Consider the following 23,253-nt stretch of genomic DNA (forward strand, 5'->3'; position numbering starts at 1 on the left):
TCTCAAGAGGCAAAAGGAAGCCCCACGGAGAGACCCAACGGTGACAAGTTCGACTTGGGAAAAAAACAAGAAAATAATCGAGAAAAAGAGAAAAAGAAGGAGGCTAAACCCGATTGGGATACCCCCATTGCCTCCTGAGCAGCCAGGCAGTGAGGCACCCAAGGCACCCACTCTCTCATTCTGACATTCTCACTTCTCTTACTGTCTCTTCTCTTCTTCTCTTCTCTTCTTCTCTTCTTCTCTCTCTCTCTCTCTCTCTCTCTCTCTCTTCCTCTCATCTTCCATCTTTCCTTTCCTTTCCTCCCACACTCTTTTATTTCTTGTTTCTTCATTCGTTTATCTTCCTTCTTTTCCACTTTCATTCATTTGACTTTTGTCTCCCCCAGTCGATCGTTTCACTCTTTCACGATCGACTCGCCTACGCGCTCTTCGCTCTTCGTACCCCCCTCTCGTGGTCATATATCCTCGTCATCTCCACCCCTCGCCCTCGCTCTCCCATCAGATGCGCTTGCGATTGTTCTTGGATTGATGAATCATTTGTTTATTGATTGAGGACCGGATTGATTCAAGACTCCGGCTTATTGATCCTCCACGAACGGTCGCGAAGTCTGGCCTTCTCTTCATCCTACCCAGCTGCATAGGTCGGCTGTTGATCTTCTCTTCTTCTTCAACCCATTTTGATCGCTCCCACCACGCTTCGGCACGACGTCTTCGTTCCCTGCGATCGAGTGCCTAAATCGAAGCGGCTTTCCTTTGATTCATCCGCCTGAATCGCTTGACGCGGCTTCAGACGACAGACCATCCATTCCTTCGACTGTCGACCGGATCGTCACTCCCTTCCCTCCTACCAACCATGTCTTCGATAGACACCCCGGATCCGTCGATCATGTCGGCCTCGTCCGCCCCTACGGCGCCCACCACGGCCTCCCCGTCGTCGGCTGCCACCACCCCCTCGCCCTCCGTCTCCAACGCCTCCATGCCGGGCCAGTCCTCTGCCCGTCGTCCCCAGCGCAAGAGCACCCTGACCCAGCAGCAGAAGAATAATAAGCGCCAGCGCGCCACCCAGGATCAGCTCGTCACCCTCGAGCTGGAATTCAACAAGAACCCCACCCCCACCGCCGCCACCCGCGAGCGAATCGCCCAGGATATCAACATGACGGAGCGATCCGTCCAGATTTGGTTCCAAAATCGGTGAGTTCTCTCTTTTCCCTCCCCCCCCTTCAAACTCGGTCGCGACGGCCTCTGACCGTCCGGTGATAGACGCGCCAAGATCAAGATGCTCGCCAAGAAGAGTATCGAAACCGGAGAAGGTTGCGACTCCATCCCCGAATCCATGCGCCAGTACCTCGCCATGCAGTTCGATCCCAGCAAGCCCGGCGCCCGCGACCCCTTTGGCCGCGCCGGCAGCTACGGCGGCCACGGCGCCTTTCCGAACGAGCCCACCCCGTCCGGCAAGGTTGTGATCCACCATTTCACCTGCCGCTCCCTGACGGTGGGCAGCTGGCGCCGCATCGGCCAGAACGCCATGGATCTCGTCGTCTTTTACTCCCCCGAGAAGGCCTGCATGACCTACTACATCAACAACGACTCCGCCGGCTACAAGATCGAGTACCCCTTTGCATACATCAAGAACATCACCCTCGAGTCGGGCGACCAGGCCCCGCAGCCCAACGGCGCGCCCCCGCGACCCGCCGGGTTGGTCGTCGAGCTGAACCGCCCCCCTCTCTTTTACATGGACTCGTCCAACTCCGGCGGCTTCTACCAGTGCGGCGATTTCACCGAGGACCAGCAGGCTAGCCAGATCCTCGTCCACCACCTTGGCGGTCACCCCAAGGTGCTTAGCGTCCAGCTCGCCAAGCTGGTCTCGCTCGAGTCCTTCCAGAACCGGCTGGCCTACAACCAATTCGCTATGCCCGGTCCCATGTCCCCGCCCTTCATCCAGCGGCCGGCTTCCCAGCCGAACCAGTTCGCGCAGCCCCAGTTCCTCGGGGTCTTCCCGGAGCACTCCACCGGCCTTCACATGCCGGCGCGCGGCCACAAGCGCCAGCGCAGTCGGTCCGTGCCCGTGGCCGTCGACTTCGCGGCCATGCAGCCACCTATGGGTGCCTACCCTATGACCCAGACGCACGCGCCCTACCACCACGCCGATTCGGGCATCTTCGCGCCTGTGCCGCAGTCGGCCGCCGGGCTGCCTGCCAACCTGCGGATCGACACCTCCGCTCCGTACGGCTTCGATCCTCGGGGACACCACCACCATCCCATGTCGGCCACCACCGCCACCGCGTCCCCGTCCGATTTCGCCAGCCCCTCCCTGTTCAGCACGGGCCCGCCGGGCGAGTCGACGCCAGTCGCCGCGACCATGGGCACGCCCTTCACCCTGCCGTTCCACGCCCCGGTGGTCGAGTCGACCGTGCCCACCCACGCCGCGTCGCCCTACTCCTCCGTCAGCCACGGCGATCCCCTGATCGCCGACCAGTCGCCGCCGCTGTCCAACCTGTCGCACGCGTCGCAGGACATGTACCTGGGGAGCGAGCACCAGTCCACCTTTTCCGACGACGGCATGTCCCTGGGCGGCATGTTCCCCAAGCCGACCGTGAACCTGGGGGCTGCCAACATGGGCCTCGAGGGACACCACCACCATCACTTGGAGCTGCCCATGCAGAGCCTGTCCAGCCACTCCTCTCCGGGGGTGCCGGATTATCAGGGCCTGACCGGGATGGAGCACGTGGATCACAATGCGATGGGAGGTTCCTGAGCTGCATTACCCAAGTGCTCTCAAATTTGAATAGTGTGCTGGTTGAAGTGGTGTCAATGTCGCCTACCTGATTAGTCCCGATGCGAGGCCGCACCCGGTCCGATCCGGGTTGGTCCGCACGGTCAAAGGACTTCCATCCCTGGGATGAATCCTCAGAACAGGACCTCATGATCCGAGGTCTTGTCGCGCCGATGTGCGAACCGTTGCTGTTTCTTTCTTGTTGTTTCTTTTGTATTAATACCCTTCTCCATTGGGCTGGTCCTTGAGCGTTCTGCTTTATTCTTGATTTCACTTCTTCAATTCTCTTCGTGTTCGCTGGCTCAGTGGACACGTCTTTTACCTTTTTTTATCTTTCTACCATTTCTCAACCTTTTAACCGTTTTGGTTGTTTTTTCTCCTTTTTTCTTTCTTATTTTTTTTTCCGGGCCATTGGATCTCTGGTTACAGGGTCTAGGGTCGGCTTGTAACGTGGTTATGCCAAAGTCAGGATGGCGAGATTGAGTTGGATTCCCCTTTGTTCTTCTGGGTCGGCGAGGTTGGACTTGATTTCCTTTGTATGGTTGGTCTATCTTATTTGTTAGTGTTAGTGTTGCGGAGTTGAGATATTTCGCATTCATTATTTACTCACATCATATTGTTTCAGTATAGTAGACTACGTACACTGCTGTAGGTTATACGTACTATACATACGATACAGGATATTATACATTTGATTATACACAGTAGTGACCCCATCACCCAACCGTCTTCTTCGACGAACCCGATCCCGAAGCCGAAGAATAAGGACGAGCCGGCCACGGCGCCCTCAACCCCCTCCCCTCCCTCAAGTACCTCTCCATATAAACCTCCATCTTCTCCAGCACCCCCTTCGCCCTTACACCGCCGCTCTCATCCAACACCCCATCCCGACACCAAACACTCCAAGCCCCCATCCTCACAGCCATCAACACATCCGTCCCCAACCGATCCCCAACGACGGCAATCTCACCCGCATGCTCGACAACCCCGCGCTCTTTAAACCACGCCAGCACCTCGCTCTCGCAGAACGGCTTCTTGCTTGCTCCGGGGGGCAGACGGAAGACGGGGATGGAGAGGTGCGCGAGTTGGGACTCGAGGGAGTGGATCTCGGAGTCGTAGGAGGGGTGCGAGCCGGCGCGGTTGGAGACGATGAGGATTGAGGACGGGGCCGTGAAGGGGGATGTTGGGGAGGTGCGGAGGGAGGTCAGTTTTTGGAGGATGGGGGCGGGGAGGTGGGTGGTTTTGGGGGGGCTGAGGGTGTTGTCTTTGTCGAGGATGAGGGCTTTGATTTGGATTTTGGGGGGTTTCTCGGGGTTGTCGGGGGGGTTGGTGGGTGTCGATGAGGTGGTGGAGGCGGAGGAGGAGGCGATGGCTGGACCCAGTTGCTCTGGGAGAGAGGTGAAGGTTGGGATTGTTAGGTGGGGGAGGAATTGGGATGGGTTGGTGAGGAGGGTTTGGACGGCGAGGTTGAAGGCGCGGAGGTTGGAGTTCATTTTCTCTCTTTCTTTCTTTCTTTCTTTCTTCTCCTGTGTATTTTCCTCTTTTTTATTTTCTGTTCTGTGTTCTTGATTCTTGTTCTTGGTCTTGGTTGATGTTGTAATTGCGTAATTGTGTGTAATTGTTTCTGCGGTGTTTATTTTATGTGTTTCCCATCGTTTGTTGTTGACATGAAGAGAAAGTATGGACGACCTAGCTTAAGGTAGAGTAGAGCAGATTTCTTGGCGCGAGCCGCAAAACTCTCCGACCTCATCTCCCTCCTCACTAGGTATCTGACTATCCGACTACATCACCTCCACTCTCTTACTCGGTCTATTTTTTCTTTTCATTTTATCACCCCTTCTATCTCCCCTCTTAACTTCATATTCAATACTACCACCTTTCCCGTCGTCAGCCCACACAATGGGCAAGTTAACCAGCTCGATCGGTATCCCGATCAAGCTTCTCAATGAAGCTCAGGTACACCCCATCCACTCCCTACATGGAATACTGCATGTCTTCGCTATGTTCAACATACTGATTATGTTATAGGGCCACGTCGTCACCCTCGAAATCACCTCCGGCGTCGTCTACCGAGGAAAGCTCTTAGAGGGTTCGTCTGCCCATACCTACACCTATACACACCTTCATACGCCTTCCACCCTCCCATACACACCTGCACCTTTCTACACCACCCCACACGACCCTATGTAAAAAGCTACGTACTGACTCAAAACAGCCGAAGACAACATGAACGTCCAACTCAAAGACATCACAGTCACCGCCCGCGACGGCCGCGTATCCCATCTCGACCAGGTGTACATCCGGGGCAGCCACGTGCGTTTCTTCATTGTGCCTGATATGCTACGGTATCCCCCTCTCCTCTCCTTCTTTCCTTCCTCCTCTCTCGTGAGAGACATATGGAAAACACATGCTAATCCCAAATGATAGAAACGCCCCCATGTTCCGCTCGCGGGGTCAACGCGGTCGCGGTGTCGGTCTTGCGCGTGGTAAGGCGACGGTGCAGAGGGCGAGGGGGCAGAGACGGGGGTGATCTCTTCTAACCTTTTTTTTTTGTCGATTTCTTTATCTTTTTATGGTTTTTTAGTGTCGGTTTTTCAACATACTTTTTCCCTTTTATGTCTGTGAAGGTGTCGCGTGTCTTGGGATTGATTGATTGTTGGCTGTAAGGTATCTACTAGATTAGTACCTTGAGGTTAATGCAGATGCATTTCCTTCTAATCGGTTTTTAATGATGGGTTGGTTTCGTAGTGGTTGTGTTGAATGGTTGATGGGTTGACAGGATCGTAGACTTGATTTACGTAGTTGGGCTATGAGCTTTTAAGTGAAAATCTAAAATGAAGCAAGTTGAGTATAACGAGTCTATCAAATTCACTCCATCCATTGAGTAAGGAGTTGTAAAAAGTAGAATCAACCATAGTGCTACTCTTCCAGTACGGAGTAGATATATAGCTATGTATGGCAACGTGATATTCCGCTCCGCTACTTCTCCGCCTCCTCCCCGCATACCTTTTCAACCTCCCACCTCACACCAACCAAACAGACACTCACACCACGCAGACATCTATAAACACCACTCATTCCTCACCCCTCACCCACCACTCACCAGTGCATCACTCCTCCAACCACAAAAAGCTTTCGAGATAGAGAAAAAGAAAAATGTCCCAAAAACCCCCCGCAAAAACTCCCGACCAAATCCGCTCCCCCCGCCGCCTCCTCACCCTAACACCGACCTCGCACTCCCTAACCATCATCCCTCCCTTCCTACATTCCCTAACCGGAGTCGCCGTAACGGATCCTCCCACTCAACCTTCAAACACCGACTCGCCTTCCCAACCCCAATCGACCGAACAAACACCCACCTTCGCAGGCTACACCACCCACCCGCCCCTCCACCTCGAGAACAAGTACTACACCGCGGACGTGCCGATCTGGGTCGACGAGATCCCACTTTCCACTTCACAGCCACACTCATCCAGCGACGAAAGCAACAGCGAAAGCAACAGCCCCGCCAAATGGCGCGCCGAGTTCTCGTCTGACGAGGCGCTCCCTGTGCGCGACGCGATTGGCGCGTTGGTTGTCTGTGTGCGCAATCCTTCGCCTCCTCCTTCTTCTTCTACGCCTGCTCCTCCGTCGGATGATACTCCGGCTCCGCCAGCTGCAGCGACAGCAGCAGCAGAAAACAACCCCGACGTGGAAGGAATCAAAACGTTAATGAAAGCCGTCGGGGACATCAAAAGTCTTATTGAGGAAGAGCGCAGCGATGGAGGCGACGTGTTGACACTGCTTGTTTTGGTGGGCGATACTTCGTCTGCTGCTACGACTACAGCTACAGCTACAGCTGGAGAAGATGACGATGGGGACGGAAATGGAGCCGCGCTGGACGACGAGCCGTTTTCGGAGCTGTGGTGGGAGGATCAGATGTTTGAGATGGGGTTGGTGGGGGTTGAGGTTGTGCGGTGGGATCCGAGGGTTCCTGAGTCTGAGATGCGGGTGAGGAATTCGTTTGGAGGTATGTCCCGCATTTCTATTTTTCTTTTTTTTTTTTCTTTCTTTCCCTTTCTATCTGTGTTTGAACACAAAAGAAGGAAGAGGGCTAATGGATGGTAGAATACCAAGGCATGACGCGCATCCGAGAAGTCCTTGAAACGCACGACTGGAACGGTTCGTCGGAGACTGTCTCTGGAGATGTTGGCGTTGGTCACGACGACGATCTCGAGAAGTACCTTCTTGGACTGGATGGTGATGGCGAAGGCAGCGATATCGACGACGAAGATACCGGTTTCGGGCTGGAAGTCAACGAGCTCGAGCGCGAAATGGTAGGATTGCGAATGGCGATTGAGAAAGGGGGAGATGTGGGCTTGGATTCTGAAATCGAGGGTGGGGAAGACGATGAGGACGAGGATGATTTAAGGGTGGATTCGTTGGGGGGGTTGATGTTGAGGATGCAGGCTATTAAAGGTTTGTCTCCGTCTCTATTACCCCGTCGCCTCTCTCGAGTGATATAGAGTATGTTAAAGCTAACAGTACAGATATGAGCGCCGAACTTCCTGAGCAGGAGCGGAAACGGTTTGCGGCGAGGGCGGTGCGGGATATTATGAAGGAGGTGTAATGTCTAATCTACATACTTAGATAAAAAAATACATACAGATGATCCCATCTGTCGAAAAGTTCTTCGAGGGCTTTCATAGACTAGATATGTACTAGTACTAGTACACGCGATATTACCACCATATATTCCGTAAATCACCCAAAATTACAAGCTCCATGCCTCTGATCATAAAGCGCATACCAGCCCAACCATACCACAATCTCAACCCATATAATACATAGACCACCCTCATCCACCTAAACAATCAACCCAGCCCAACCCATCCACCCATGTAATCCAAGGATCCAACCCTTAATCCTTCTTCTGCATAACCTTCCGTCTCTGCGCCATCATATGCGTATAGAGAATGTAGGAACCTATAAGAATCAGTTTAGCCTCATAATTCACACCCCCAAAGAAACAAGAGAGGAATACCAGGAACATAAATGCCCAACACAACCACAAACGCCCACCAAAGCAGCGGGTTCCACTCCCCCGCCGGCTCCAGCGCCTTCACCACAAGCGTGCACTCGCTGCTGATGCCGAGGGGGTAAAGCACGTAGAACGTATTGTATCTTATCACACTATCAGCACGTCATCTTCTCATAGAAAATTTCAAAAGAAAAAGAAGGGAAAAGAAGGAACATACCTCAGCCAAGTCCAAAAACCAGGAACACCCACCCCCGAAAGCGAGAGCACGAAAAAGCCATACCGAATACACTCGGTGGTACCCCACGCAGCCAGACAGCCCAGGAAGGCATAATCGCCCATTTGCACGCTGTTCCCGCCCACGATGCCTTCACCGACGGCAGCGGGGCCACCCGCGCGGAACGGATACATGATCCCCCAGATGAGCAGCAGCCGCGACGAGACCTGCATGGCGGTTGTGGCGACCGGGGCGCGCACGAGGCCTGTGAGGCTGTGGAGGATTTCGAGCGCGGCGAGGGATTGCGTGGTTGTCAGGAGGGGGGAGTAGAGTGCAGTGAAGGCATCTGTGGGGGATGCGGTGGCGAAGAGGGCTTGAGCGCCGCGGAGGAGACAGGTTGCCCAGAGGGTGAAGGAGAGGGCGTTGTAGGCGAGGAGGTAGAGGCGGGTGAGGCCGGTTGGGCCTTTTGTTTTGGGGGGCATTTTTTATGCTTTTTTTCTTGCTTTATTTCTTGGTTGTTGGTGTTGTTGGTGTTGTTGTGACTTTGATCGTTTGAGGGAAGGGTGGGTTGTTGGTGTAGGTTGGTTGGTGGTGATGGTGGTGGTCAATTGATGGATTGTTTATGTAGTTCTAAGGTGGATAATGTTGTTGAGTGTTGAGAGCCTAGGTATCTCCGGCACTGTCTGTGTTTTCCCCATTGGGTTAGTGTGTATAGATTAGTCACTTATGAAAGTTTATTGTATGTGCATAAATATGTGATCCAGCCAGTATCAGAAGTGAAGTATGGAATACTCCGTATAGATTGTCTGTTACCGATAAATAGATTAATATAAGTATAGATAACTTTCTGTTGATTATCAAGTTAATATAGACCTTATCTAACTGTTGATGATCTTGTCCTTGGCTTGACTCGGTGTACCCACAGTTCATGCTCGCCGGCAGTAACTTTGTTAGATTGATGACTAGCTTGTTTGTTTGTATTACTGTGGGTTGGGAGGTAAGGAGGTTTATGATCACAAAGGTAGTACAGAGTTCAGATTGAATAAAACTGATAAGGTTGAAATGTATGGATATATTGATCGCTGTTTAAGTTAAACCATAGAATCATATATCTGGTATGTCCAGCTGGTTCTGAGAGCAAGCCTCGCAACTAAACAAAGCCAGATATTTATTTCAGATCTCATTCTAGGTCGGATATGAAGTCAATTCCCACTGAGACACTCACATGTATACAGTCGGTACTTGTTTATTCCCGTCTGTACAGACCCTGTACAGAACAACCGAAGTACGGAGTAAAGCCCACGGTGATTCCCTGCAGACGTCGTATTCAACAACGAATAGACACTAAGACACGAAGTCGCACTAACAGCAAGGGTGTCACCTCGTGATGTCACGCATTAGACTGTTGTGACCCTCAGATAGATCAAGTGTTCAGATAAAATCAAATGTCAAGTGTGAGTCTTAAGACCGTGGGGTTATTTTCATGGCTGCCATAATCAATCATGTCACAAGTCTCCAGACGGAAATAGACATAGAAAGACCAGGCTGTACCAACGTGAAGCTCGTCGAACGGTGACGAGGATAGAAAGATCCTAGTCTAGTCAGCGCTAGCGAGAGCGAGATTCGGCCGATGCTGTCGGGGCTCTATCCCAGTCTTATTAGCTTCTGAATCTATAATAAGTTTTCAGTTAGTGGTGGTCTCGACCACGTCGTCAGACGGAGCGAGCTCTAGTCAATGCGGCGATGTTTGCTCCGAAGCAGGGTGGTATAAGGCGGTGGAATACACCATACCATCTCCTAGGTTAAGAAGAATCTGGAAGGACGGCCGGCTGGAGAAAAGCCTTGGCACGGGATCTGTCAACGTCAGTGGCGGCCACGGATTAGCGGCACTTCCCTCCCCGATGATGTCATTCTGGGTATTGTATGCTTTGATAGGTTGGACCCCCAGCCAGGCCGCCCTCAGGCACTCATCTGCCGACCCCAGGCATTCTCTCCTCCGTACAATAAAAAGACGGGAATTCCCTCGTCGGAGAGTTCAGGTTTGAGTTGTCATGTTGTCCAATCATTGAGAATTTGGCCTTTCAACTCACCCTCGATGGATTCGATCTTGTGTTCCTCACCGTCTGATGGTCGCCTAGATCTTGCTGTCTCCTGACCTCCTCCTCACCTGGAAAAATGATACGGAGAAGGGGGAAAAAAAAAGGGCTGGCATTGACCCTGCCATGTTTGCAAGCAGTTGATCGGTTCGATTGGACGTTCCAAAGGGGCCAGAACGTCCGTCAAGCACTCTGGTGGCGGGCAATGATTTTAGTCTTGCCGCGAATATTCTGGCGGTCGAGTTGCGTAATTTTCCAGAGGGGATCGAAGTTTGAATCCTTTTCTCACTCTTATGCCTTGTCTCGTTTTTTCTATACATCTTTTTTTGTATCCTCTTTTTTTTTTTTCTTTCATTCTCTTTCCCAAACCATTCGGGGTAAGTATTTTGGGTAAGTGAGAGAGATCCTTCGGTATAATTTCTCCCCTCAGACGACGAACGCCGAGAGAAGGGCAGGGATCAACATCCATGCCCAACGCCAAGCCCACCAATCCCAAATGGGTAAGTGCAGTCCATTTTAAGGGCCAATTACGTCAGTTGTGGTGCTATGATTTCAACATGCATCCTGATCCCACACACAGGTGGGGATGTTTTCTTTTTTAGCCTTTATTCTTTTCTTTTCCCATTCTTCATTTCTATATTTTGTATTTTCTTCTATTTTTTATTATCATTTGTGATGGAGAAGAATAGAGAAGTAGGCAAATATAATATATATATACATACTATATATATTTATCATAAGCCAATCTACACACGGTCACTCTTGTAATCCAATCGAGGGGTTTGTTATTAGCTCGGGAATGTCTAGAACACACTCCCCCCCTCTTCCATTGTTACCCGATGGCAGGCTCGTTTCTTCGCTTTGCATCCTTTGGGACGGACTCCACCGCATGATGGACTAAAGAGCCCGAGGCAAGTGGTGGGATGTTTAGCGGCAGATACCTGGGTTCAACTGCATCAATATTGACCATCGAGTTTTGTAGAAATGTTGTTACATGATCATCGATTCTGTAGTCAAGGCGATGGAGGAATAAATAGGACATTGATATTGAGATGACCCAATGATGATGATGGTGGTCATGGTTACCAATGACGCCAGAGTCGTCCGTCATCTGTTCCACCCCGACCTTTCTTTCTCTTGTACGGAGTACACAATTTGATCATCACTTTTCACACTCTCTTTTTTTTTTTTTTTTTTTTTCCTTCCCCCCCCCCCACTCTCCTCTACTATTCCTCCGTTACTTTACTCTTCTTGACTTCTTTTCCCTTATGCAGCCCACTAGGTCGGTGTCCAATGACTGTCACCGCCTGATCGTTTTGACCGGTGGGTTGTAGTATTATTCAGTTGGATAGCATGGATGTCATGCTCTTCTGGTTCGGTTTTTAGCCCCAATCAATGAATGGTTCTTAATTCCCCTTGCCTCTAACTAAAAACTATCCTGTCTTCTTTCTTTCTCTTCTGCTTCTTTTTCTCCAAATCCATTGACCCCTCCTCTCTTCCAATCTCTTCGGTTCATTCCATGACGCTAGTCCGCGGTTCCTTTTCCACACTTGTTGGCTAGTTTTCTTTTAACCTATCTTTTCTATCTTCTCTATCTCTTGGGCTTCTTTTTTTCTTTTCTTTTCTCTGACTCTTTTCTTTATACTGTCACTATTTGAGTTTCTAAACACATCTCTCTATCATATTCCTATCCTCTTCTATCTGTCCCAATATCCAATCTGATATCAACAACTCAGACTGGTCCATCAGGTTAGTCAATCTTATTATCATCATCTATCTGGACAACCTTAGAACCCCTCCTGTTTTGTTTTGTTTGAATCCATTTTTTTTTCTCCTCCACATCGCATCGGTCAACCTAGAGAACAGAAAAGGAAAAAGAAGGGAAAAAAGCCTAAAGAGAAGATCTCTTCTTATCCTTTTCTTTTTCGTTTTGCTTTCCCCTCTTTGATTGCTTTTTTTTCGGTTTTTTTTTTTTTCTATTTATTTTTTATTTTTTTTTTTTATTTCACCCGTCCAATCTCCCCAACTTGACTTTTTGATACTTCTTTCTACCTTCTCTCCCCCTCCTTTTCTTTCCTGATTCCAATCTTCTGTCTGTTTGATTTTTGATTGTCAATTCAATTCCAATTCTTTACTCCATCCCTTCCGTGTCAGACTGCAATATACCCCGGCCTTGTGCCCAAGCGAGACGCCAGGTGGGATTTTCCCCTGCTTCCATAGTGGTGCAATACTGCTGGAAGACAATTTCAGAGCCTCTACCCCTCCTCCCATGGATTTCCCCTCCCCCTCCTTCCTCGTTCCTTCCCTCCTCTATCTCCATGTGGATCCCTTTCAATCTCATTCTCGGGTGACTTGACTGTTTGATCCGGGTCCGGTCTCTCGGCATCCTCTCCCTTTCACGTTGCATTCTCCTTCAAACCCCATCTGTCCCGTCATCTTCGTGTGATATCCTCCTTCCCCTCTTCTCCTGACTGGGATACACGTTGTGGCTGAGCTGCTCAACGGTGTTCCGTTCTCGGTAACTACCTTGTGCTCGCTATCCCATGCCTAACCGTTGATAACCTTCATCTCTTGTCTCCCTCTTCACTGTCTGTTCTTGCTGTTCTTGCTGTTCTTCACCCGCGTAATCACCATTACGTAGGGCAGTACTCTGGATATCAATCACAGCTGTGCCGCCGGTCACTCATTCATGGACTGTCAGCTGACCCCAACCTGGAACCAGCAGATTCACCCAGCGTAATTCCAGTACACGTGATCTGTCTAGTTTATCTCACGCCTTGAACCTCTCCAAACCATCTTGAACCATCCTAAATCCAACCTCGACATCCATCTTCAATCGGCATCCTAAACCACTCCATCACACCGTCATCCATTTACCCAGGTCACATACGGTTCCGGTGATCCCGAATCCGAACGAGAGCAGACAGACCCCTCCACATCACAAACATGGCACCGACAACGACCACTAAGACCGTAAAGGGCTCTCCTGTACGTGGCGAGACTGTAACGTCTCCTCGCGCAGAGGTCGAGACTAACGCCGAGCAGCCCAAGGAGGCCCCTACGAAGAAGAAGTGGTCCGACATCACAGACAGCATCGACAAGGCTACATTCGACCAGATCTTGGAGATGGATGATGACGACGACCAGGATTTCAGCAAGGGCATTGTCTTCGGCTTCTTCGACCAGGCTGAGAGCACGTTCGAGAAGATGGAGAAAGCGCAGTACGTTTTTTTTCCCCCCCTAGGAGCGGGAGCTCGAGCTCGGCTGACTAGGTCTGTAGGAAGGATGAGAACCTCAAAGAACTGTCACAGCTCGGCCACTTCCTCAAGGGGTCCTCGGCTACTCTGGGCCTGAGCAAGGTCAAAGAGGCGTGCGAGAAGATCCAACATTTCGGAAACCAGAAAGACGAAACGGGCTCGACTGACGAATCGGACGACAAGATCTCGCTGAAGAATATCGAGAAGACCCTGACCGAAGTAAAGAAGGACTACGAGGAGGTGGAGACCTTCCTCCGCCGGTATTACGATGACCCTGTGTCCTGCAACTAAAGAAGAAGACAATTCAAACCTACCACCAAACATCTCAAAACAACCAAACACACCCACCGGTTGAACTGGACTGGACTACGGAAGAACCAAGGTAGATGGCAGTCTCATTGTTGTCTGATGGACATAATACCATGTGCTCTGAAAATTGGCACATTCTCGCGCTCACCACACTATCACCCTCACCCTCAAAGTCAAGCCAAGCCAATCAATTCGAAATCCGAATACCTTACCTAGCTTTCTTCTTAAGACTTGCCCGGACAGACACTGTTGACAGGTCCTGTCCATCCAATGAAATATGGGTACATTGCCACATGATCTAGGGGTAGACTTTTCTTTTTTTATCTTTTCCTTTACTCACTTCTATCTATTCCTATCTCTTTATGTTGGTTGTCATTTGTCTAGTCTAGCGGGTTATGTTATGTTATTTTTCTAGCAAGATATCATGTATTTATGTACACCGGCATGAATTGGGTGAAGCAGTACCATCAAACATTATGCTAGACTTGAGTAACTAGTCAATGGGTAGTCCTCAGGTATATTTACCACTTGATAGATTGTGATAGTGACTAGCAGCTAAAAATAGCCCTCAAAACCAGTAGATCATGAATATCATCTTACTACACTTATCACAGGATATCAGATAAACCATCAGGCAGAGACTAAGTAGTAACAACTACAGCATCAGATAACAAAAGCAGCATTGAAGATCGAAGATCAAAAGAAAAGACAAATGAAAATCAGTACAATTATACTCGAACCTAGCTCGGCCTATATCAAGCCACTTATATGATGGTGTCATCTTTTCCCTTGCACTGGTACCTGGGTAGATATCTGGGTCCTTACTCTGGGATAGTATAGATGTGTAGATAGGTAGGTAGCGGTAGTAGAACTATATAGTATATGGTATATAACACTATATATAACAATTCAACAATACTAATACTTCCCATAATAGTATTAATAGCTATAAACAAATTATAATCAGAATAATATGATAATATATTATAACATCAACCATCAGTAGTAGACACTAAACTAGAACCCTGTACAACCGCCTCACTCACTCCGTCCGTTCGCCATGCTGTGTCGTGTCTTGTCGCGCACCCCTCGACCCGGTGCGGTGCACGACTTTTGGCTGCGATCTTGGTAAGGATTCGTCGGGTCTTTTTTTCCTTCCCTTTTGTCTTGAATAACTTTGATTTCAGATTGTTTTTGTTAACTTGATGATGTTTGCTTGTTTTCTTGTTGTTACTGCCTCCTACCTACCATGGATATATTATTCTAGTAGTAGGTAAGAAACCGAGAATGCAGGATTGGCGGATGTGGATATGGAGGTGTCCTCGTGGAAAACGCGGTATAGTGTGGCGTGTTTGTATGCTTCATCCTTACTTGGCTCTATATCATGTTTGATACGTTCCAGTCTATTGGTGATTCTCCCTTCTTGGGTTGTTTATCATCTACCTATCTTCATTCCTCGTTATCTTACTTGAACCCCTATTATATACCTAATAGGTATATATATTATATTAACGAAACAGATAAGATCATATACAATGGGTTACTCCCTATTGTATTCCCCCTACCAAGGTATGTATGCAACCAACGGTCTGTCCCACCACAATCCGCCCCCGACCTCCATTCCAACTTCCCAGAAAAGCACATATGTACGTATGTACGAACCTACAAAGCAACAGAATCCATAAAGCAGACGGAAATGCACAAGCGGAAATTGACAGACAGGTTGCACGGCAGAGGGCAACATCTGCAGGGGAGGAAGTCTGTTTCTGTTGGGTGGATAGGGTTTGTTTGCATGATCTGGATGATACTATATAGGTATGATGTGTGGTGGAGTGGAGTGGGAACCTCGGGAGAGGATTGAGTGAGTCTGCAAACGGGGTCGGGAGGTTACTTTGTTTACTTTGTTTTGGGCCTTTTGATTACTGTCTGTTGTTTATCTATCTAGCTGTCCGCTGCGTGTATCAAATGTTAGCCATCTAATATCATACGATCCCTTGAAGGTCTAGTCAACAACCGAACATTGTTATAGAAATATTCCTCTATACTACATGCCTAGACAAGACCAACATAACAGCCAAGACAACATAGAAGAGAAAGAAAAACAAAAAGGATAAATCCTCCGGAACCATCTCCAGCCCATGCTACACAACAAGACGGCTACGTACATGACGCCCGTCCATCCAACGAACCAGCTCCGCGCTGCCAAGTCCGAACCTTTGTACGGTGGTCCGATTGCTTTCATCTGTTTGCGTTCTCTTTCTTGTCGGGGATTTATTGCTTTTCTATTCTTATTATCATCTCTTCTGTTTGGTGGCTCACACAACGGGGCTGCATCGCGTCTTGTCTTGTCTTGTCTCTAGCGGAGTCGCGTTGGTTTGGTTGTTGATGCATGCGAGACCGTTTGGAACAAACCCTTTCTTCGTATTTATCTCTTTGATTATCTGTAGTTAGGAACCAGGTGGTATCGTTGTCTTACTGTTCCTAGCTAGGTCTATGTCTACTTACCTTGTATGACTACCACAGTACTACACCCAAAGCCTAAGACTGCAACGATAATCCGACCCGACTGGGACAACCATTGCAGCTTCCTAGGATGAATGGTAAGTCAGTACTAATAGGCCCAGTAAGGAATCCATACATTCATGCTGAATCGTTGGAGTACGGCTCGTCGCTATCCGGCTTCAAACGCGGCAGGCGGCCGACAATCAGTCCATCCTGTAGTAAAGATGGTGTATGGGAGCGTCCTCATTCTGGATGATATGCTCTGGTCATTGAATAAATTAACGGGTGCTGTGCGACGTTTGTCGGCCCTGGTTGGTTGGTGAGGGTGCTGAGATGGGGAATTACCTTGACCTGGCACTCACTTTCTCCTGAGATATATTTCTTTTATTATTGTTTATTTTTTATCCGTCTTCAATAAGGAGACAAAAGATAGGAAAAGAAAAAGTTATTCTAAGATTCAATGCGGTGAGAAACGCTCATCGAACTCGTCTTCCAGTGGTTTTTTATATACTACTCGAATGGTGTCGTGTCGTGTCTCAAAGGTTGCATTTGCATTCGCATTTATTCCTATTCTATTCTCCATCCCACGTCTATTGTTCTTGTTCGACTCGACTTTGATTTCTTTTTCTTTACTGGCTTGTCCCCCTCCTTTCTTCTTTCTTTCCTCCTCTCCTGATATCGACATCAATCACCAGCTTATAACCCGTCTATCCTATCCCATCTATCTATCTCGACCTCAATCCACCACAGCTCAACACCACGAACGACCATACCCAGAGAAACGAAGAATAAGGGAAAAAAACAGATCAATGCCCCCCGTAGGCCCCCGAGCATCCAAAGAAGAATTCATGCAAGCGCTGGGCCTCAACTCCCACGACCCGCACCATGAGCAATTCTACCGCGCCATGAGAGTATGTCCCCATTCACCCTGAATACACACACACACACACACACACACACACACACACACATATATATATACATATATACGGAGGCATATGTTCATATAATATAATAGGACGACGCAATCAGAGTATACAGCCGCCTAAACGAAGACACCTCCAGCCTCCTCGACAGCGTAGCCAACGACCCCGCCACGCGCCCGCCCTTCTTCTGGCACCACATTCGCCCCGAGCGCCAGCGTCTCGCCATCCGCGACATCGCCGAGAATGCGGGCCCGCTAACGAAACCGCTCTTTGCGAGGGGCGACACCTCGGGCGAGTATGGGCCGAATTGGGTGGCGGGTTGGTTGCTGTATAGTGTGTTTCGGTCGAGGGATGTGAGGAATAATAGGAATAGGAGGAAGGGGGATGATTCTGGTTTGTCTTTCTTTTTTTTTTTTTTTAGGTTTTTGATTTTGGGCTTTGGGCTTTGGGGATGTGTATATTTGGTTGTTTGACGTATTGCTGATTTATGTGTAGGACAAGGAAGATCGAACCAGCCGAGACAGGCTGATGAGGGCCCTGCGACGAGATATTATGATCCTGTGAGGAATGGGTAGATGGTCGGTGGATGGTCGGGTCGAGAGAAATGGTCTGGCATTGCAATGGATTGGAACGGATGTAGAGAATGGTAGATGGATGGTTGAGATAATAGACGACCTTATAATAATTTAATCATCCCCATCGTCTTCCTTAGGAGATCCATTCCGGTCATTTCGCTGCTTCTTCAGCGCCTCCGTAACGCGCTCATCCCGCTCATCCTTCGTCTCATCCCACACAACATCATACTCCGCCGCGATGGTCTTGATCTCCCGACGCAGCATATTGCCCTCGTCAATGAGCGACGCCCACAGATGTAGATCCACATCCTTAGCCTGATACAGCTTCTTCTGCCTCGCGCTGATCGTAAAGTCCAGCGCAGACCGGTAGGATATCTCGCGGTTATGGTAGAGGAACCACAAGTAGCCGCCCATCAGCGTCGACAAACTGACCAGGTACGTCACAGGCTCCATCGTGTCCCAGCCCAGATCCGTCCCAAACGTCAGCTTGTACACCAGGCACCACCACGACGCGAGGATGCCGAACCCGCAAATGGCCACCCGCTGCGCGCCCCGCTGCGCCAGCGCATCGCACTCGTGCTTCACCTCCGCCATCGTCTTGATCCGATCGGAGATCTTGCGCAGCCGCATGCGCAGGAAGTGCGTGCGTTCGTTGAACGTCGGCACCTCCACGTGGATGAGCCGGAGGCCGGTTGGTGCGCCCTCCACGCTGACGACGAATTCGCGTGCCCGTGATGCGTCGCGCACGAAGTCGCCGATCTCGGTGGCTTGCGACCACCGCACGAACCGCTTCTTTTCTTCGGGTGCGGTCTGGTGCAGGTACGTGTAGGGGTCGTCTTGGTTGTCGGCGTCTTCTTCGCCCCCCCATGCTCGGTACTTGCCTGCTCCGCCGTCTTTGAGCTTGTTAACTTCTGTGTCGGTCGCCTCGTAGATGGCTTTTCGTGGTAGGATTGGGTTGTCGTCGATTTGGAGCGCTAGGAAGGATACTTCTGGCGGGATGGACCGTCCTTGGTCGACGGCTATCGGGGGGATTTCATTTTGAATGAGCTGTTTCAGTTGGGAGAGAGGTTGCTGCGGATGCACCAAGATGGCAATTGGCTCGACATCTATTCCAATTAGCGTCTATCTTTACCAACAAGACAGGAAGACCAACCTCTGCTCTGCCGATGATCCTGCTCCGACTCCTCCGACGTCGTCAACGGAATCAAAAGTTTGAACAGCTTCGACGGCGTTGTCAACAGCTTCCCTGTACCTTATTCTCAGCCCTATCCTCATAATATCCTTTCCTCACTCCGCCCCTTTCCCTCTGGACATCAGTGTAACATACCTTTGGTCATCGCATCCGCCAATTGCTGCCTCGACCCTACAGCCCCCCCTTTTTTCCTCTTTTTATGCGGTTTCCCCCCTCCACTCCCTTTCGCATCCTCAGCCTCAGACCGGGCACCCCTCTCCAACTCCAGCCTCTCCAGCCTACCCGTGTCATTCCTCCCGCCATGCGATTTTCCGTGGGGAATTGTCCTCCCAACGCTATTCCCAGCGGTAAATGAGAACCCCCGACACGGCGGGAGAAGCCACGGCATCTGAAGCACAGAGCAGCTTATCCGATCCGCGAAACGCCCCGACGGACGAGAAACCGTCGCTGCTGCCGCGGTGGCGGCGCGCCCTATAGGCAGACACCGCATTGGGGCGGAATACATCGCGCCAAAATGAAATCAAGTGGGAAAATGAAACACACTGGCATAAGCCACTGAGTCTAGGCTTAATTGCAAGAAGAAGAGTATGCCAGTCCACAGCGAGAGCACAACATGTTCTCTGGATGGTAATGATAGATTGAGCGATGAAGTATAGCAGGTAGTCTCGGGCAGAATTGAGTTTTGTAGTCAATCGTCCATTGGGTATCGGTCTGTTGAAATGGAGATAGGGGTTAGTGTTGTCATTGTATCCCTGCGTCTCTCCTTAATTTTAAAGAGAAAGAGAGACATGTACTGACGTATGGGTGTAGATCGGGCTGTGTTCCAGGTTTCCTGGAAGCTTCGATCGAAGCTAAGAGGCGGATCGGGATCGTCTACGTCATGGTGAGTCAGCTTTCGATTATTTATAAATGTGTGCCTGAGGCAATAATTGCATTGTTGACCTACAGAGTATACATCCAAGCGTCTTATGTGGCCAATTGGTCGTCAATTATAGGTGTAAATGGCGGTGTGACTATTATTTAAAAATAGCCTAGTAGTCGACATTTCTTCCAACGCGGATTCGCTATATGAGACACGTTGACAGAGCTTCGGTTCGAATCATGCGCAGATGGTGCCTGGGTGATCATTGTAGATTGTTTGGCGGCCATTCATTCATTAAACCGCAGGCCACTGCAATGAGGCATAGAAGCAAGTCAATTTCAAGAAGATAGAGAGATAAGTAACGAGAGATCATCTTTGGTCATGTTCTTCCCTCCCCATCATCGATACTCGTCATATCAGAATAAAAAGAAAGAATTGGAAAAAGACTGGCAATCGATCTATCTGGATATTCAAGTCATGTCATAAGTCGTCGCGCCATCAATACCTATTTTGGTCCATTGAGATTTTCCTCCCCTCCTTCTTCCCTACTCTTCACCTTTCTCTCTCCCTTCTCTTCCTATCTTCCCACCCAATACAGACAGCCTTACATAGCTCTCCCCCCAAAAGCAACCACCCTACCCGGCCCAACCTCCCTTCTCTCCCTCCCCAGATACCCCAACTCACAACTCTGAGGACTACTCCCCCCACTCCTACTCTCCAGACTCGCACTGGTAGAAGTATCGATATCATCGCCGAGACGACCCTTCCGGCCCGTCCCAATAGCCACAGGGATACCCTGGATGACGCCGCCGTGGTCGTGGCCCACGGGATACATTCCGTCGTTCACAGAGAAGTCACGGCAGATGAGATACGCGCGCATGGCGGCGTTCTCGCGCGCCAGCGTCTCGGACTTACACACTGCGTCCGTCTGGTACTCGCGGTTGTTGACGCGCACGATGCAGGTGAATCCTGTGGTGTCGGTGTAGGATTCGTAGAGGGGTTCGGGCCAGCGGCGGCGGCGGCAAAGACCTGTTTTGGGGGGTTATTTTTGGTCTTGCATTTGGAGTTGGGGGGAGGATGAGCTTGTAGGGGAGGTTTCGGGGAGGAGTTGTATTGTGCGTGTATGTATGTATGCATGTACGTATGCAGGCGGCGAGCAAACAGGCAGCAAACGACTGATTGATGGCCTGGGTGGAAAGACAGCAAATCACGATCGGTGGATATAGGAGAACCCTTTATCTAATCCCTGGTAGGACGGCTTATTCTGGGTCTGGGTATTCAGATGAAGAGGGTAAATGGATGGATAAAAATAAGATAGGACACGAATAGGATATGAGAGGATGACGAAGAAGGGCACCAATTGATCCAATGAGATCAATCTAGCGATTAATGGAATCAATCAAGCAAACAGCAAACGAAAACGACTACATACTGGCCAGGTAGAGGATATAGTACATGATGAGGCCCAATAGGTGGCACGGGATAGCCCCGATAGTTCAGTGACTAGCAATCAAGCCAGAGACATGGAAACCCGCGCTTGATTGCGTTTGTTGATGCCCAATGGCCACGTTCCTTTACGGAGCGAGCCCAAGTGCGCCGTGACCAGGAAGCGGATCAGAGAGATATGGATCAATGGCGCGTGAAGACGGGACCCTGAGAGGGGCGGGAGACGTGGCGGTTGACGGGAGACAGCAGCAATGTGCCATATAACAGGGAAGAAGAAGAGAAAAGAAAAGAAAGACGAGCAATTGTTTTCATGGTCTCGGGACAGAAGGAAAGAAGGTAAGTAGGTATAAAGGGTTCAAATAAACAGGTGGGGTTTCCTTCATTTCAGCAAGACAAGACCCTGAGGGACCAAAACCATAATCATCGCTCATATCATACATGATCATAGGGAGAGGGGACCAGAATCCCATCATAACACCGCGACAAATGAACTCGCACGAAAAAAAAGAAAAAAGTAATAAGATAAACAAGTAACCATGCTAGTCATGATCCATCCAGCCAACGGTTTCCAGACCGGCTCAATTAGACATCCCCAGCAGATTGGTCGAAGGGGCCCAGATCCGAGGAAAATTCGATGATCGCATGCGCCCTAATGCTGGAGACCAGGACGGGGAGGGGGGGAGGGGCAGGATGGGAATCATCCATGAGTAAGTATGGTTGAAACGTTGATGCGCTGGCATGGCTCATTGCCAGTGGGCCGGCATATGGAAGAGACCTCGTCCTGGTCCCATCGGCCACGCTGTAATTCGCCGCCGATCTAGCGGTTGTTCCTCAGAATGTGTTCTTTTCGTTCTTTTCTCTTTTTTTCTGGCAATTACCTTCGTTATGCGCCGAGTCTTGGATGCAGGAGAGGCTGTTCGAAACCCCGCAGCTTATATGAAACGAGAAGGATGGATTGAGTGGAAGAGAGTAAGCAAGCATAAATGATCAGGAAGTCAGGAAGAGTCAGGAAGAGTCCGGAAGGAATCCTGTGAGAGCCAGATCATCTATGGGAATGGCTAATCTGCATGTGCAGCACAGGCTCATAGCTCCATCAGGGAGGCTTTACTAGTCTGGCCCACATGGATAGGTAAACCGAAAGACAAAACAATCCGTTGTTATTGTAGATAGGGCTTTTTGTTCATTTCCCCTACTTTGTTTTACTCGATTTTACTCACTGAAATTCAACCGTCTCTGGACCCTCAAATTAATTGAACTAAATTAAATAGAATAGACCAATATAAAATAATAAGTAAAATGAGATAAAATAGATAATCCAGTGGATCCTAGGATTCTACTTCCGCCATTTCCGTAGTCAACCGCGAATGCAACGATGAGTTGGCAAACCTTTTGTTTATTATTCAGCGGGGAAACCCATGCACTTCCACACCAAACAAGCAAGAGAACTTTCAATCCTCCTGGTAACTAACTACCTCGGTAGGATTTATTCAACCGGTTGGATTAAACCCGTCCAATTGACTTTCTCGGGGAATGAAGACGTATCTTTGGGTTTGATTGAGTCTATATTAGGTTTTCGTCTAACTTTCATCTGCCCCGGTGGGATTGGGTAATTCTTCCGCGAGACTTTCGTTGGACATGCTGGATGTAGGTTATTGTATTGTCTGTGCGTACCTTACTTTCTGGATGGGGTGAGTTGTTGGGGTATAGGACTGAAATGTGGTTGCTTCTGCAAATGACGTCAAGAAGTTAAGGACCAGTCTGGGCTAGGTTAGTGTGGTCTTTTGAAGAAACAAAAGAAAAATAAAAACAAAAATCATGGTCAATAAAAGAGATAGCTGAACCAATTCCCATCAACACCCACTGAGCCGTGTGTTCTCTTATTACATGCATCTACCTCCCTGGGTCTCCGTATGTATGTAATTACAGGGGTCCCGGGTTCTGAAGGAAGAAGATAGACAGACTCGGCGGTCACAGGTGATACAACCCCAGATCAATCAATCAATCAATATATAAAGTGGAGATGCTTACGTCGTACTGAGGGTTGGAACATTTTGCATGCGTTGGCTTAACGAATGCTAATT

The 23,253-nt window shown here is 49.5% G+C and overlaps 8 protein-coding genes across 8 annotated transcripts; 5 read left to right on the forward strand and 3 right to left on the reverse strand.

The window, feature by feature from the left end:
- Positions 1 to 272: 272 nt before the first annotated feature.
- BDW47DRAFT_105502 (homeobox domain-containing protein) lies at positions 273 to 3,387 on the forward strand. Its single transcript, XM_024812586.1, has 2 exons — positions 273 to 1,191; positions 1,261 to 3,387. Exons 1-2 carry the CDS (start codon positions 854 to 856, stop codon positions 2,753 to 2,755), a joined length of 1,833 nt encoding a protein of 610 aa, XP_024672221.1. The 5' UTR covers positions 273 to 853; the 3' UTR covers positions 2,756 to 3,387.
- Positions 3,388 to 3,489: 102 nt separating this feature from the next.
- On the reverse strand, positions 3,490 to 4,266 carry BDW47DRAFT_125639 (phosphatidylglycerophosphatase; the record flags this gene model as incomplete). Its single annotated transcript, XM_024816420.1, has 1 exon — positions 3,490 to 4,266. One exon carries the CDS (start codon positions 4,264 to 4,266, stop codon positions 3,490 to 3,492), a length of 777 nt encoding a protein of 258 aa, XP_024672222.1.
- A 262-nt stretch (positions 4,267 to 4,528) lies between these two features.
- On the forward strand, positions 4,529 to 5,491 carry BDW47DRAFT_105504 (putative small nuclear ribonucleoprotein SmD3). The gene is made up of 4 exons (XM_024812587.1): positions 4,529 to 4,729; positions 4,802 to 4,862; positions 4,989 to 5,118; positions 5,201 to 5,491. Exons 1-4 carry the CDS (start codon positions 4,673 to 4,675, stop codon positions 5,301 to 5,303), a joined length of 351 nt encoding a protein of 116 aa, XP_024672223.1. The 5' UTR covers positions 4,529 to 4,672; the 3' UTR covers positions 5,304 to 5,491.
- A 438-nt stretch (positions 5,492 to 5,929) lies between these two features.
- Positions 5,930 to 7,382, forward strand: BDW47DRAFT_125641 (adaptin-binding domain-containing protein; the record flags this gene model as incomplete). The annotated part of the gene is made up of 3 exons (XM_024816421.1): positions 5,930 to 6,782; positions 6,881 to 7,231; positions 7,303 to 7,382. The coding sequence occupies 3 exons, from the start codon at positions 5,930 to 5,932 to the stop codon at positions 7,380 to 7,382; spliced, it is 1,284 nt and encodes a 427-aa protein (XP_024672224.1).
- A 54-nt stretch (positions 7,383 to 7,436) lies between these two features.
- Positions 7,437 to 8,838, reverse strand: BDW47DRAFT_29709 (protein tyrosine phosphatase-like domain-containing protein). Its single transcript, XM_024818684.1, has 3 exons — positions 8,011 to 8,838; positions 7,797 to 7,936; positions 7,437 to 7,738 (listed from the first exon to the last, which is right to left on the reverse strand). The coding sequence occupies exons 1-3, from the start codon at positions 8,487 to 8,489 to the stop codon at positions 7,674 to 7,676; spliced, it is 684 nt and encodes a 227-aa protein (XP_024672225.1). The 5' UTR covers positions 8,490 to 8,838; the 3' UTR covers positions 7,437 to 7,673.
- Positions 8,839 to 12,848: 4,010 nt separating this feature from the next.
- Positions 12,849 to 13,858, forward strand: BDW47DRAFT_29771 (Hpt domain-containing protein). The gene is made up of 2 exons (XM_024818685.1): positions 12,849 to 13,324; positions 13,384 to 13,858. The coding sequence occupies exons 1-2, from the start codon at positions 13,050 to 13,052 to the stop codon at positions 13,649 to 13,651; spliced, it is 543 nt and encodes a 180-aa protein (XP_024672226.1). The 5' UTR covers positions 12,849 to 13,049; the 3' UTR covers positions 13,652 to 13,858.
- Positions 13,859 to 16,980: 3,122 nt separating this feature from the next.
- Positions 16,981 to 17,661, forward strand: BDW47DRAFT_125644 (uncharacterized protein; the record flags this gene model as incomplete). The annotated part of the gene is made up of 3 exons (XM_024816422.1): positions 16,981 to 17,082; positions 17,190 to 17,450; positions 17,593 to 17,661. The coding sequence occupies 3 exons, from the start codon at positions 16,981 to 16,983 to the stop codon at positions 17,659 to 17,661; spliced, it is 432 nt and encodes a 143-aa protein (XP_024672227.1).
- Positions 17,558 to 19,620, reverse strand: BDW47DRAFT_29779 (uncharacterized protein). Its single transcript, XM_024818686.1, has 3 exons — positions 19,000 to 19,620; positions 18,826 to 18,918; positions 17,558 to 18,778 (listed from the first exon to the last, which is right to left on the reverse strand). Exons 1-3 carry the CDS (start codon positions 19,367 to 19,369, stop codon positions 17,784 to 17,786), a joined length of 1,458 nt encoding a protein of 485 aa, XP_024672228.1. The 5' UTR covers positions 19,370 to 19,620; the 3' UTR covers positions 17,558 to 17,783.
- Between the last annotated feature and the right edge of the window lie 3,633 nt (positions 19,621 to 23,253).

Source organism: Aspergillus candidus, assembly GCF_002847045.1.
Source record: "Aspergillus candidus strain CBS 102.13 unplaced genomic scaffold BDW47scaffold_21, whole genome shotgun sequence".
NCBI lineage: Eukaryota > Fungi > Ascomycota > Eurotiomycetes > Eurotiales > Aspergillaceae > Aspergillus > Aspergillus candidus.